Source organism: Schistocerca gregaria, chromosome X (assembly GCF_023897955.1).
Source record: "Schistocerca gregaria isolate iqSchGreg1 chromosome X, iqSchGreg1.2, whole genome shotgun sequence".
In the NCBI taxonomy this organism is placed as follows: Eukaryota; Metazoa; Arthropoda; class Insecta; order Orthoptera; family Acrididae; genus Schistocerca; species Schistocerca gregaria.
This window is the reverse complement of record NC_064931.1, coordinates 815,841,977-815,857,798: the sequence shown is the minus strand read 5'-3', so window position 1 is coordinate 815,857,798 and position 15,822 is coordinate 815,841,977. Positions and strand designations below refer to the sequence as shown.

At 37.3% G+C, this 15,822-nt stretch overlaps 1 protein-coding gene across 2 annotated transcripts in view; it reads right to left on the bottom strand.

Annotated features, from left to right (window-relative positions):
• Nucleotides 1-2,853: 2,853 nt before the first annotated feature.
• The window catches only part of LOC126298586 (protein Daple), a 190,164-nt gene continuing 177,195 nt past the window's right edge, over nt 2,854-15,822 (bottom strand). For both annotated transcript variants that reach the window (XM_049989958.1, XM_049989957.1), the window contains 2 exons: nt 12,300-12,385; nt 2,854-3,132 (listed from right to left, as the gene is read on the bottom strand). In XM_049989958.1, the coding sequence (XP_049845915.1) occupies nt 2,934-3,132; nt 12,300-12,385 (285 nt within the window). In that variant the 3' untranslated portion in view covers nt 2,854-2,933. The remainder of the gene's footprint in view (nt 3,133-12,299; nt 12,386-15,822) is intronic.

Here is a 15,822-nt window from a genome sequence, read left to right as displayed (position 1 = left end):
TGTTTCACTTCCATACATGGCTACACTCCATACACTTTCAGAAACGACTTCCTGATACATACATCTATACTCGATGTTAACACATTTCTCTTCTTCAGAAACGCTTTCCTTGCCATTGCCAGTCTACATTTTATATCCTCTCTACTTCGACCATCATCAATATTTTGCTCCCCAAATAGCAAAACTCATTTACTACTTTAAGTGTCTCATTTCCTAATCTAATTCCCTCAGCATCACCTGACTTAATTCGACTACATTCCATGATTCTCGTTTTGCTTTTGTTGATGTTCATCTAGTATCCTCCTTTCAAGACACTGTCTATTCCATTCAACTGCTCTTCCAAGTCCTTTGCTGTCTCTAACAGAATTACAATGTCATCGGCAAACCTCAGAGTTTTTATTTCTTCTCCATGGATTTTAATACCTACTCCGAATTTTTCTATTGTTTCCTTTACTGCTTGCTCAATATATAGATTGAATAACATCGGGGAGAGACTACAACCCTGTCTCACTCCCTTCCCTACCACTGCTTCCCTTTCATGTCCCTCGTCTCTTATAACTGCAATGTAGTTTCTGTACAAATTGTAAATAGCCTTTCACTCCCTGTATTTTACCCCTGCCACCTTTAGAATTTGAAAGAGAGTATTCCAGTCAACATTGTCAAAAGCTTTCTCTAAGTCTACAAATGCTAGAAACGTAGGTTTGCCTTTCCTTAATCTTTCTTCTAAGATAAGTCATAGGGTCAGTATTGCCTCCAGTGTTTCTACGGAATCCAAACTGATCCTCCCCGAGGTCGGCTTCTACTAGTTTTTCCATTTGTCCGTAAAGAATTCATTTTAGTATTTTGCACCTGTGACTTATTAAACTGATAGTTCGGTAATTTTCACATCTGTCAACACCTGCTTTCTTTGGGATTGGAATTATTATATTCTTCGTGAAGTCTGAGGGTATTTCGCCTGTTTCATACATCTTGCTCACCAGATGGTAGAGTTTTGTCAGGACTGGCTCTCCCAAGGCCGTCAGTAGTTCCAATGGAATGTTGTCTACTCCGGGGGCCTTGTTTCGACTCAGGTCTTTCAGTGACTGTCAAACTCTTCACACAATATCATATCTCCCATTTCATCTTCATCTACATCCTCTTCCAATTCCAGAATATTGTCCTCAAGTGCATCGCCCTTGTATAGACCCTCTATATACTCCTCCCACCTTTCTGCTTTCCCTCCTTTTCTTAGAACTGGGTTTCCATCTGAGCTCTTGATGTTCATACAAGTGATTCTCTTATCTGCAAAGGTCTCTTTAATTTTCCTGTAGGCAGTATCTATCTTACCCCTAGTGAGATAAGCTTCTACATCCTTACATTTGTCCTCTAGCCATCCCTGCTTAGCCATTTTGCACTTCCTGTCAATCTCATTTTTGAGACGTTTGTATTCCTTTTTGTCTGCTTCATTTACTGCATTTTTATATTTTCTCCTTTCATCAATTAAATTCAATATTTCTTCTGTTACTCAAAGATTTCTACTAGCCCTCGTCTTTTTATCTACTTGATCCTGTGCTGCCTTCACTACTTCATCCCTCAAAGCTACCCATTCTTCTTCTACTGTATTTCTTTCCCCCATTCCTGTCAATTGTTCCCTTATGCTCTCCCTGAAACTCTGTACAACCTCTGTTTCTTTCAGTTTATCCAGGTCCCATCTCCTTAATTTCCCACATTTTTGCAGTTTCTTCAGTTTTAATCTACAGGTCATAACCAATAGATTGTGGTCAGAGTCCACATCTGCCCCTGGAAATGTCTTACAATTTAAAACCTGGTTCCTAAATCTCTGTCTTGCCATTATATAATCTAACTGATATCTTTTAGTATCTTGTAAACTATATCTGTAGTGTTGTCAAGCACGAGTCACATGGCTAGGAATGTCCTTAAAAGTTAGAAATCAATTTTCTGCAAGTTTTTTTTAATTATTGAATTGATTTGGAAAAGAAAAATAATGTCATGTAATATCTCAAATAAGAGAAGCACTTTGTTCGCAGGCAGGTAAATGCTACTGCTTCTCCACTGTAACAATCATTTGCTGAAAGCTTAAATAGATTCAAAGGAAGAAAGCAAGCAAAAAAACCATTTCAGTAAAAACACTATGTAAGTTTTTGTTAAAGCAAACATTCCAGTGAAAAAGCTCCCCAATCAACATTTTTTTAACAGTCAATTTCAAAGCACTAAGGCTTCATCTTCACGCATGTTATGTGCCAAACTTTTAAGACTGTACTGCTAATCATTCACAAACAAAAAATATATAGATGAAAATTTTGCCATAAATACATTTAAATTTTGCCAAAAATAGATGCTACATTCTCAAGTGCCTAGTAATGAAGTAATTTTTTTCAACTTTAGGTAAAAATTGCCAGATATCTGTGTAGAATGCCTTTTCAACTGTTACCAACAAGCAGCTCAAATTTTCTCTGGAGGAGCTTCATACACACAGTTTGTCATGCGTGGACTGTAACAGAGTCATGTGGAAAAATTACACTGACGAATTATGCATAACCCCTATATTGTTGCAGGCAGTGGCTTATGATAGGGGGCAAACAACTGTTCCTCTAATTACATTTCCCTCACAATACCTCCACTTTGTTGGGAAATTATTTTATTCTGTACATCCCTCAGAAAGATGGTCCTAATGTGAACAGTCATAGCTACACATTTTGTCATTGTGGGCAGGTGTATGCCTGTACCCATTCATGATTCTGAACATGAATATATAAAACTCACTCACCCTCTCTCTCTCTCTCTCTCTCTCTCTCTCTCTCTCTCTCTCTCTCTTGTGGGAACCAGATGAATGAAGAAATAAAATACAGTTACTTTGTGTTATTGTTTGCTATTCATAGCACACGTCAAGGTACAGTTCTGGAACTTACAAATTTCACATCAAATAAATGTTTTCAGACACATCCATATTCATACCATGTGGAATTCTCTGCATTTCCTTTGCCTTTGCTGCCTGCTCTTTTGCTGTCATCGGGCTTGTATGGTGTTGAACTACTGTGACTTGGGCTAGGAAATTCCCTTGTACTTCCAACTTTTGTTATATCTTCAGGAGCTCCAATCACAGTAGAAATTCTGTTGTAGACTAACACCGACCTGTAAAGAATCAAATATAATATTTTATGAAGAAAAATAATATTACAAATCTCACTCAGTTGATAAAACATGTATTCCAATCAAACAGTATCTAGTTACCAGAGTCTATTTACATTTTCAAGCAAAGAATACTCCAGTGAATCAGCAATAATTACACTTTCTCCTTGGTGTCTTGTGCTCCTAGTTCCAATCTGTGTTTGGTGACTGACAACTGCATGAAGTACAGAAACATCACCTCATAAAGTTGCCCCTGTGTTGTAGCCCCAAATGTGCAGTTTCCATGTAATGTTAGATCCAAAACCAATTCAATGTGCTCGTTCATGTGCAACATGGATGATTTTCTCATTTCCAAACACAAATTATTTGTACATGTACACATACTGCATTTGAGTAAAAAACTGAACATGTCCATTTGTGCCATTTTTAAAGGTGTGTCAAAATGGGCCATATTTTACAGCAATACAGGGTGGCAAAAGCATTGCCATCAATATTTCTGCAATAGATGGCAGTTTTGTGGAGTTGCTGGGAAATATTGCTGACACTGCAGACTGTTACAGGTACACTGCAGGTTGTTACAGGTAGACCATGACATACTGCCAAGGGATTGCCAGTGTTGTTCACCAAGCGTGAAGGATATTTCATATTGCAGAGCAGTATCTGTCTCTATCCCTCCCGTAAATATTTCCCTATTGTTCTCATCTTTGTTTCCTACTTCTCTCACTGAAAACGCTCCAGTCATATGTCTGAGTGAAAACAATACCATTTTGCTTTTCTTCACATGTCTGCATGCGTACATATAGCCACATATTCTAGTTGTTTGTTGTGTACAGCAATGGAGAAGTGGACAAACAAGGCTACTATGAATTTTATAAATGCTATTAACCTATGACCAGAGCTATGGGACATTGAAATTACTGTAGCCTATACAATGATCTCAATTTGAAAAAAAGCAACTGGCACACTGTTACTGATATCTTGGAATCACGATTGATAAAGCATACAAATAATTCCAAAGTCTTCAATCTTATGCCAGATGAAAAGCAAAAACATCACACAGAAACAGTAGAAGTGCAGGTGGCTCGTCACCCATATGGTCTGCATTTGATGTCATGAGCTTCACAGTATCTCAAGATGTACCTGAAGTAGGAATTGATACTGCAAACAGTGGTTTGTGCTTATAAACAAAAAGTATTGTATTCTTATTCCCAACTCCCCTTAATGAAATCTTTCAGTCCTTCTACCAAAGCAATGCATACTTCCAGTACCATGAGGCTTATTGATGAATAGTGAAATTTGAAGAGCTACAGTACATTAAACTTCTGAGCAAACTGCCAGTAGCTAAAAACTGAAGGGTGATGGCCAGTTGTGTTGTAAAAGTATACACTCTCCTGTATTTGTATTGATTTTAGCAATTCTTGGACAAATTTCTTGTACAAAACATTCAAAATTAATTTCCAATATTCTCGTTCACTAGTTAAATTTTTAGAAGCATTCCGCTCACTTAAAAAAGAATGTACTCATGACACATGACTTCTCTTGTTCTTTCTAACTTGATTTCTTGTGTGATATAAAAGTAGGAGAGCCGCACTCTCAAAAGCTTGCATTCGCCCATTTTGTGGCATTAGTGTGGCTCCTTGTAAAAACTTCTGGCCTGGAAATGTGTTGGCACAAACATTGCTGGGCAATAGTGGCTAGTCATGCTGTAGTACATGTGGACATGTGGTGGCAACTCATGTGGCCACACTGTTGCCAGACAACAATGTCAGTTTATACTGTCAGTAATATACCATTCTTATGGCTCATGTAAACATACCTTAAGTTATGCATTGCTTCCTGCAACTGAGAGAGAGAACAGTCACAGGAATAACAGACCACGTCCTGGGGTGTGTCCATCTGTTAACAGATTTGTGTGTTTCTAAAAAACAAGTCATCGTTTCTTAATATAATGAGCCATTTATAACGAGTGTTGAATGTGGTTAACTGTGATTTGGATTTCCACTTTTACAATAATTCTGGAGATGATAAAAGCAGGTAGAACCACAACACTGCATTACATGTTGGTAAATTCCATTTTTTTTACTTACCTGTAGTGGGACAGGGCACACTGCCTCATACTGAAAGAACAGTGTTACACTGTACAACCCCGTAGAAACTCACAGTGATACTGAAATATCTAAAAATGTGTTTAAACTGTGCTAGCGAATTACCAGTAATAAGTGTTTCCCAGGCAGCATTTCTCGGATACGTCATAGAAATTGGTACTTTCATGAATGATTATGACAGTTCTGTTTAAAATCCATGCCTCATTCGTGTAAAAATAATGGCAATGCTATGACTTTCCTCTTTTGTCACAGATGATTGAGATAATACTAAGCCAGTAGAAAGCATCAACAGGCAGAAAATGGAAAATATGCCGTTACATGGGGTGAACAGAAACAGTTTTCAACATCAAAAGAAAAAAATAGGTAATTTTTACAAGAAATATGAAAATTAAAATTGTATGGGATTATAAGTCTTGTGGCTAATCCTTAAACTTATAATTGGATTTTGGACCTAGCTCATGCTCTTCAACATAAAAAAAACTTGGTGTTTCTATTCACCCTGCACCGAGGGATGAATAGAAACAGCAGCATTAACCTATTATTATTTTTCTATTTATTGGTATTTGGGGAAAATAGGGACATTTCAACACTGGTTTTGGATTTAGGAGAATACGAAACAAAATTAACCTGGTTCAAAAAAGTTCTATACAACATAAAAAATAAAAAAAATGTTATACCTCTAATTATTTTATGTTGTTGTTGTTGTTGTTGTTGTTGTTGTCTTCAGTCCTGAGACTGGTTTGATGCAGCTCTCCATGCTACTCTATCCTGTGCAAGCTGCTTCATCTCCCAGTACCTACTGCAACCTACATCCTTCTGAATCTGGTTAGTAAACTCATCTCTCGGTCTCCCTCTACGATTTTTACCCTCCACGCTGCCCTCCAATGCTAAATTTGTGATCCCTTGATGCCTCAAAACATGTTCTACCAACCGATCCCTTCTTCTAGTCAAGTTGTGCCACAAACTTCTCTTCTCCCCAATCCTATTCAATACCTCCTCATTAGTTACGTGATCTATCCACCTTATCTTCAGTATTCTTCTGTAGCACCACATTTCGAAAGCTTCTATTCTCTTCTTGTCCAAACTAGTTATCGTCCATGTTTCACTTCCATACATGGCTACACTCCAAACAAATACTTTCAGAAACGACTTCCTGATACATAAATCTATATTTGATGTTAACAAATTTCTCTTCTTCAGAAACGCTTTCCTTGCCATTGCCAGTCTACATTTTATATCCTCTCTACTTCGACCATCATCAGTTATTTTACTTCCTAAATAGCAAAACTCCTTTACTACTTTAAGTGTCTCATTTCCTAATCTAATTACCTCAGCATCACCCGATTTAATTTGACTACATTCCATTATCCTCGTTTTGCTATTGTTAATGTTCATCTTATATCCTCCTTTCAAGACACTGTCCATTCCGTTCAACTGCTCTTCCAAGTCCTTTGCCGTCTCTGCCAGAATTACAATGTCATCGGCGAACCTCAAAGTTTTTACTTCGTCTCCATGAATTTTAATACCTACTCCAAATTTTTCTTTTGTTACCTTTACTGCTTGCTCAATATACAGATTGAATAACATCGGGGAGAGGCTACAACCCTGTCTCACTCCTTTCCCAACCACTGTTTCCCTTTCATGCCCCTCGACTCTTATTACTGCCATCTGGTTTCTGTACAAATTATAAATAGCCTTTCGCTCCCTGTATTTTACCCCTGCCACCTTTAGAATTTGAAAAAGAGTATTCCAGTCAACATTGTCAAAAGCTTTCTCTAAGTCTACAAATGCTAGAAACGTAGGTTTGCCTTTTCTTAATCTTTCTGCTAAGATAAGTCGTAAGGTCAGTATTGCCTCACGTGTTCCAACATTTCGACGGAATCCAAACTGATCCTCCCCGAGGTCTGCATCTACCAGTTTTTCCATTCGTCTGTAAAGAATTCGCGTTAGTATTTTGCAGCCGTGGCTTATTAAACTGATAGTTCGGTAATTTTCACATCTGTCAGCACCTGCTTTCTTTGGGATTGGAATTATTATATTCTTCTTGAAGTCTGAGGGTATTTCGCCTGTCTCATACATCTTGCTCACCAGATGGTAGAGTTTTGTCATGACTGGCTCTCCCAAGGCCGTCAGTAGTTCTAATGGAATGTTGTCTACTCCGGGGGCCTTGTTTCGACTCAGGTCTTTCAGTGCTCTGTCAAACTCTTCACGCAGTATCGTATCTCCCATTTCGTCTTCATCTACATCCTCTTCTATTTCCATAATATTGTTGTCAAGTACATCGCCCTTGTATAAACCTTCTATATACTCCTTCCACCTTTCTGCCTTCCCTTCTTTGCTTAGAACTGGGCTGCCATCTGAGCTCTTGATATTCATACACATGGTTCTCTTCTCTCCAAAGGTCTCTTTAATTTTCCTGTAGGCAGTATCTATCTTACCCCTAGTGAGATAAGCTTCTACATCCTTACATTTGTCCTCTAGCCATCCCTGTTTAGCCATTTTGCACTTCCTGTCGATCTCATTTTTGAGACGTTTGTATTCCTTTTTGCCTGCTTCATTTACTGCATTTTTATATTTTCTCCTTTCATCAATTAAATTCAATATTTCTTCTGTTACCCAAGGATTTCTAGCAGCCCTCGTCTTTGTACCTACTTTATCCTCTGCTGCCTTCACTACTACATCCCTCAGAGCTACCCATTCTTCTTCTACTGTATTTCTTTCCCCTATTCCTGTCAATTGTTCCCTTATGCTCTCTCTGAAACTCTGTACAACCTCTGGTTCTTTCAGTTTATCCAGGTCCCATCTCCTTAATTTCCCACATTTTTGCAGTTTCTTCAGTTTTAATCTACAGGTCATAACCAATAGATTGTGGTCAGAGTCCACATCTGCCCCTGGAAATGTCTTACAACTTAAAACCTGGTTCCTAAATCTCTGTTTTACCATTATATAATCTATCTGATACCTTTTAGTATCTCCAGGGTTCTTCCACGTATACAACCTTCTTTCATGATTCTTAAACCAAGTGTTAGCTATGATTAAGTTGTGCTCTGTGCAAAATTCTACTAGGCGGCTTCCTCTTTCATTTCTTAGCCCCAATCCATATTCACCTACTATGTTTCCTTCTCTCCCTTTTCCTACACTCGAATTCCAGTCACCCATTACTATTAAATTTTCGTCTCCCTTCACTATCTGAATAATTTCTTTTATTTCATTGTACATTTCTTCAATTTCTTCATCATCTGCAGAGCTAGTTGGCATATAAACTTGTACTACTGTAGTAGGTGTGGGCTTCGTATCTATCTTGGCCACAATAATGCGTTCACTATGCTGTTTGTAGTAGCTTACCCGCATTCCTATTTTCCTATTCATTATTAAACCTACTCCTGCATTACCCCTATTTGATTTTGTGTTTATAACCCTGTAGTCACCTGACCAGAAGTCTTGTTCCTCCTGCCACCGAACTTCACTAATTCCCACTATATCTAACTTTAACCTATCCATTTCCCTTTTTAAATTTTCTAACCTACCTGCCCGATTAAGGGATCTGACATTCCACGCTCCGATCCAAAGAACGCCAGTTTTCTTTCTCCTGAATTATTTTATTGCAACTTTAAATTGATGAACTCGATTTGTTTGTTAATGTATCAAGTCACTGACATCATGTTTAAAAATGATGTCTTTGAAACTACAAGCCAAGCCCCCAAAAGCAGCAGAGAGCTTTTGAAAAACATCTTGACTAAAAAGTGACTCATCGGCTGTTAAAATAAATGTGTTTAATTGGCCATTTTTCCCATCCAAAAAAAACATACACATAACCTTTGCCTTGTAAATAACAAATTTTAAATATATACAATCTAAATGATTGCTTGCTTTTTCCATATACTTTAATCACAGCATTATCTCCTAGGCTGAGAACATTTCCATCAAATTCTTGGCATTTTTTCCGAAGAAATATTGATGATTAATGTTTCTATTCACCCCACAAATTTCAAAACACACCCTACATTTTCAATTAGCCAAAAGACAAGCCAAACTAAAGAATACTTCATAGATAATCTTTCAGTTAATGGAACGGGATTCCAAAATTGCTTACCATACATTTAAATCAAAGCAATACAGTTTAGATTCGTAATTACAAATAAAGTTCGAAGTAAACAAATTTAGCACGGCATCTAATATTTGCAATACAATTAACAAAACACAACTGACAGTGTCATCAACTTTGAAATTTATAATTTCCTTGTTAGGTTGGATCACTAACAATCTAAACAAACAAATCTTTGAATGATGTTCCCATTTGTCTCCCAATATGACAGCATCGAATGTTTTTGGAACTTCCATTGCTATTCACCCCATTCTTTCTACTCACCCCATTTTATTGAATATAGTTGTTCAAGAACTTGAGAAAGGCTTATACACTTAAATGTGGCTGATAGGACAGAAAAAATTGACTTTATGGGATGTCCAGTCATAAGTACAGGAATGACTTTACTATTAAGTTGGATTTTTATTATACATAGGCAGCAAAGATTATTTTGGGCTGTGGGAAAGTAGAAAGTTATTTCACTGGCTGCTCTTTTCAGAGGAAGGAAGTGGCAACTCGTACGAGAATCAGACAGAAGACCTACTCAAACATTTTAGATAGAAAACAACTTGTATGTTCATAATACATTCAAAAGATGTGGCTATTATGGTTTGCAAGTCTTTCTTTTTGCAGATACTACAAATCAGTAGAAATTGGTTCAACAGGATTCTCAACTTCTGTTGGTCAAGCAGCAAAATGGCATTGAAGTGGGTATCTCAACTATATATCTAATGACAAACCAGACAAAACTTCATTTTCCATACACTTGAGTCATTAAAATGGAAACCAGCATATGGCTGACTACAAAAGATATTAATCTTCCAAATTAAACAATGTAGTTTTGCAGGCAAGAAGAGAACTGCAGCCCATTAAGGAATGGGTCTTGAGGCAATTTTTAATGGAGATTTTAATCTGCCTTTTCATACTCCAAAAAGCCATCTGCCAAACACGTGATTAAATTGAACCTGATTGCAAATGAAGGACAAAGGGAAAGACTGAAAACTGCCAATGAACTGTCTCTGCAGAAGGCAGAGCAAGAAAAAGAGAGCCTCAGAACTGAAACTTAACAGGGAACACTTATTTTCAGTCTCTACTTGGAGAAAACAGCCCAGACAATTCAGCAAAAGTGGAATAATACTGCAGTGTATGTGTGCATGATATTGAAATGGGCAGCTGTGGTGGACAACACAATAATTGTAGAATAGCTGTGGTAAAATGTTACCTTTTTAGCAAAAGGGCAAAGAGTTTCGAGCAGTGATACATGACAAGAAGTCAAATATTTCTACTAAATGACACTTATTTCGCAGTTATTAAAAAAAATCACACTACAATCATGAATTTTGTGGCTTGAACATTTGGTGGACAAACACAGAAGAGGAAATTGCACCTTTAATGATGGGGACTCACTTGTAGAAGAGAAATCTGTAAAATTACTTTCTTTTTCTACATGTATGCAAACAACTGGACAGGTATTTTCTTATCTGCTGAAATCGTAAAAATTTTCTCTCTGTCGTCTTTCCTCTGCATATGTAAATTGAAGTCCCTGCTCTCTTCTATTTGTATGTATGGGCTGGTCTCAGGAACTACAATAGGGATTTGATTCGGTTTTGACACATAGATGGATTGACTCACAAGGAAGGTTTGTTCACATAATTCATACATATTTCGTTGAAACTGGAAGAAATGTGATGAATTAAAGTCCACTGTTCCTATTAAAACAATGGCATTGCCATCTACCAGTAAAGCTGCCAACAACTCCAGACAGCAGACAAGCTTGAGCAGAATCCTTGTCATGCCTGGGGGTGTAGCACATGCCTGAATGGCGAAAGAAAGGTCATGGAATTAAATCCCAGTTGGACCAAGGATTTTTCACACTCTTTTATCCTGAAATTCACCTTTCAATGATGTGGACATCGAAGCAAAACATGGTTCAGATTCCACATTAAACTATAGGTCACATTTTCCCAGAGCAAGTTCAAAGTTGGGTTTGGTAGTCTAGCAGTAAAGTGTGAGAATGGTAACACAAATTGCAGGATCAAGTCCCAGTCAGACCATAAATTTTCATCTCTGTTTTTTAACCTAGCAATCACCTCTTCATGATGTGAAGATCTGCCATGAACAAACATGTTTCGGATTAAACATTAACACAGGTCACCTTTTCACAGTTGGATAACTAACTAGATGAAGGTTTGTGTGTATAATTTATAAATATTTGGTCTAAAATTGTTTGAATTATGATGAATTATAGTTCCCTGCCATACATTTTCTGTCTGTCCTTCAAAAAGTAACTTCTAAATTATTATGGCAGGTCAAGTAACTTTTACTGAATGCTGCACTACACTTAGTCACACACATACATGACACTATTTTTCAAGACAGGCAAGTCACTGGTCAGAACATCCTAGCAACCATTCATTTCCTTGATGGCAGAGCCATTCAAGAACTGCTGTATGGCTGTCCTTATCACTGAAAAATCTCTTTCTCCTCAGAAGTTCTCTCAGTCTTCTGGAAACGTGGAAATTGCATGGTGAAAGATCTGCACTGTTTGGCAGATTACCATCCCCTACAATTGATTAGCTTTAGTGAAATTGTTGACACCATTTTACTATGGCTGCACACAACATTACATTTGGTCCATAAAACACCATAATTTTATAGTGAATCTGTGTACAATTTACACATTTCACCCACAAGGACAGTACTGTTCCTGTTACTTCAATTTTGGAATACATTTCAAGTTGCTGCACCATTTCACTCCCTCACTATTATTCACTTGTTACCACAGCAGAACTGGGTCTGCAGAATATCCGGAACATGTACTCTTGGTGCACAGTAGTCTTAGCATGGGACAACACGTGTAACTTACTTTCTGAAGTCCCTATGTAGCACAGAATTTTAAAATCTGATAAGCACAAATAAATGTAACAGTGATGCGTAGTAAATAATGGTAAACTTTGTATGCTTAAGAAGAAAATCATTACCTGGGATCCTGTTGTGGAGTGGATGGACACACATTGTCTGATGTCATGCTGTTGTTGAAAGTCACTCCCTCATCTGGTGCCTGATCCTGGTACACACATTGTTTTTTAGTATCACACAGTATTTAAAGCACTATAGTTATGATTGTAATACTAAAACATGTAGAAGATTTAGCAAATATTTATTGTCACCATTAGTACATCTACAAAATTGTTACAATGAGGAAAGGATAAAAGCTTTTGCTGACAGTTTCCCACATGTTTAATGTTACAGCTTGTAGCATCATATCCTGAACTGATTGTCATCCTCTGCTCTACAGAGGATTCCAGGATCTCTTCACAGATCAGGTGTGTGCAAAATATCAGAAACAAGTACTTAAGCAGCATATGTATAACACTTGCAGAGTAATTAGTCTGTTTTACAACAATGATCAGTGTCATTTTGTAGACCACCTCATAAAGAAACTTTGTTACTTCACATCTTATGTAGCAGAAAAAAAGTGATGACCCTCAAAGCTGGATAAAAAGCAAAGAAAATAATTCATTTTGCACATGAAAACAGTTGAATCCTATATTGTATGGTCCCACAGATTGTCACATGTGTCAATGGCAATTTCACTATAGGTACAGAACTCGGACTGAACTCAGAAGTAACAGTGCTCAATAGAAATTTACCAGAAAAGCATGTCAGATACCCAGTGAGGTAATATTTCATTTTTAAAAAATTCAACAATATTTCCAATATCAATACAAATTTGGAATATAAAACATTTTACTGTCAACAGTGAATTGAGATATATACTTCATGTTTCTATCAGCTATATGCTTTTACAGTCAGAACAGAAGATCTTTTCTCTGACTATCTTAAGAATACAACATGCAGATTTCCCAATCACACAATGGAAACATTGAAAGATTTCAAGTTTCCAGGAATTTAATAAGAGAGTTATGCTTCAGCATCAGAGACAAGGATAATCTAAAATCAATCAAAAAGATTTATTGTACAGATATTCTGAAGAAATACTTCAGCCAAACATTCGGGCCACAACAACTTTCATAACCAGTAAGAATAAGCATAATGAGTGTCTACAAGGGGATTAGCAATCAGAATTCAGGTGCCATCTATTGAAACTACCAAACCTGGAAAACTTATAATGAAAGAAAGTAAATTCTTTTCCCAGCTAAAAAATCTGAACACACCAAGTGAAATTACCTATGTATTTAATTGCATGCATTCAGCTGCAATGAAAATTCTGAAGGGCCCCAGGTGTGAAATATTGTAAAGATTCAATGTGGCTTGGTAATACCATAAAAACTGCTTACTACAAGGAGGATGGTGTATTTTAAATGAAAAGACTGCAGAAATTCAGAAATTAAATGAAACTGAAATTGTTGTGAGACAAGTTGAGCAAAAAGTCTTTCCTAATTTTAGGGCCAAGTTATACACATATAGCAATCCAACAGTTGCAAGAAGTTTTCATCATGTGTGAAAACAGTCAGCAGACTTGGATCATCTTTTTAAGTCTTTGTTAACCAACTGTGTATCAAAACAGAAGATAATAAAATGAAGGCTGTTAGAACACTTCCACTGATGAAGACCATACTACTACACTTTCCTTATTGCACAAATGCAAATAGAACAGGAAATTAAGTAAGATAGTTAAGTAAATGCACTGTACCTTTACTGCCTACAAAGCAGAGCTTCAAGCCACTGTTTATTGTAGATCACTCAGCTATGTATATTGTGTAACTTTAAAACAGCAAAATAACTCGAAATGAATATGACAGCTTCCTGAGATCAGTCAGTTTCCTTGTTACAGATACAGGTGAACAGATCTGTGTCATGAGTCTTTACTTCAGAAGGCTTCGGACATGGTTCCACAATGTCATTTAACTAATAATGTATGAATATACGATCAGTGACACCAAACGAAAAATGTTTCAGGGTCTATTATTGCCATGACTGGCTACTGTAAAATTCTACAAGGTCTCATTAACAACAGCTCCAGTTACCATGATCTCTTTCTAAATTCCTCTTAGCCCTTCCCATGGAGAAGTATCCTGGTTGAGTGACAACAGAGTTCTGATTAGTACATATCTTGTTTGCTCCATTGATTCCTCACAAATCATAGTATACAATTCCCACATCAACACCACCCATGAGACATTTCATTCCTACATTAAAAATTATTTTTCCTGTCCTCTCACATCATAAATACTTATCTCAAGTTGTTCTGTGTTGCAAATACTCAACTATGGAATAACTTGCTCCTCAACATCGGAGAAGTTTTGCTAAAATTTTGTTTGAAAAATGCCCTAATCATTTCTTTCTTGTTGAATGGTGTCAGGTTTGCCTTTACTTGGTCGATATACATAATTGTCTATAGTCTCAAATTTGTTCCCCTATAACTCAGGGGAGTTTTAATTCTTCTCTTCTTATCTAATTTTTTCCCTCTTCATGGAAAGCTTTTCTCATTACAATTGTTATATTATAAATCGGTTAAGTATTCACATGCACTGTCATTCTTTAATTGCTACACAAAAATATTTATGTGTACACTGAAAAATGCAAGGTACCTGATATGATGTCAGAGAGGGAGAGAGCTGGCAACCTTTCTGGTCAAGGTAGTGTTTGGAAAGCATGAAGACAAGAAGTGGAAAGTCTCATCACGTGTGGGCAGGCATTGTCTTGTTGAAATGTAAGGCCAAGATGGCTTGCCATGGAGGGCAACAAAATCGGGCATAGACTATCATTGAGTTACTGCTGGGCTGTAAGAGTGCCGCAGATGACAACCAAAGGGCTCCTGCTATGAAAAGAAATGGCAGTGCAGACCATTTCTCCCGGTTGTCAGGCTGTATGGCAGGCAACAGTCAGTTTGGCATCGCACCACTATCCAGCACAGCTTGGAACCTCATTGACTGGAGTAGAATTGTCTTCAGTGATGAATCTCACTTCAAATTTCGTATGGGCAGGCCCCTCCAACCAGTTTGAGATTTTGATCATCTAATATGCTAACTGGGCACAATTTGGCACAATATTCTTAAGGAGGACATCTTACAATGCTATCCGAAGCTGAATAACTGCTTGCATAAGGGGCAGAGGTGGACGAATGTGTTATTGACTTGTTCAATCTGCGAATCTCTTTCTCCTGAGTACATGAACCAATCTTTCTGAAATTGTCATAATTAGTTAGAGAATGTATTTCATGTGATGTAGAATCTACGTGAAGAACCAACAGCAGAAGTTAACTTAAAGCTGGGCAGGCCCTACAGAAACATGGAAACTATTGTTGTTAACAACACATGAAAATGCTGCACTATCACGTGGCATCAGTAATAAATCAAGCAGTCAGTGATGACATTCAAACATGAGTATATATACCACTGTATTCCTATTTAGACACCAGACTCGCATTCGAGAGGACGACGGTTCAATCCCGTGTCCGACCATCCTGATTTAGGTTTTCCGTGATTTCCCTAAATCATTCCAAGCAAATGCCGGGATGGTTCCTCTGAAAGGGCATGG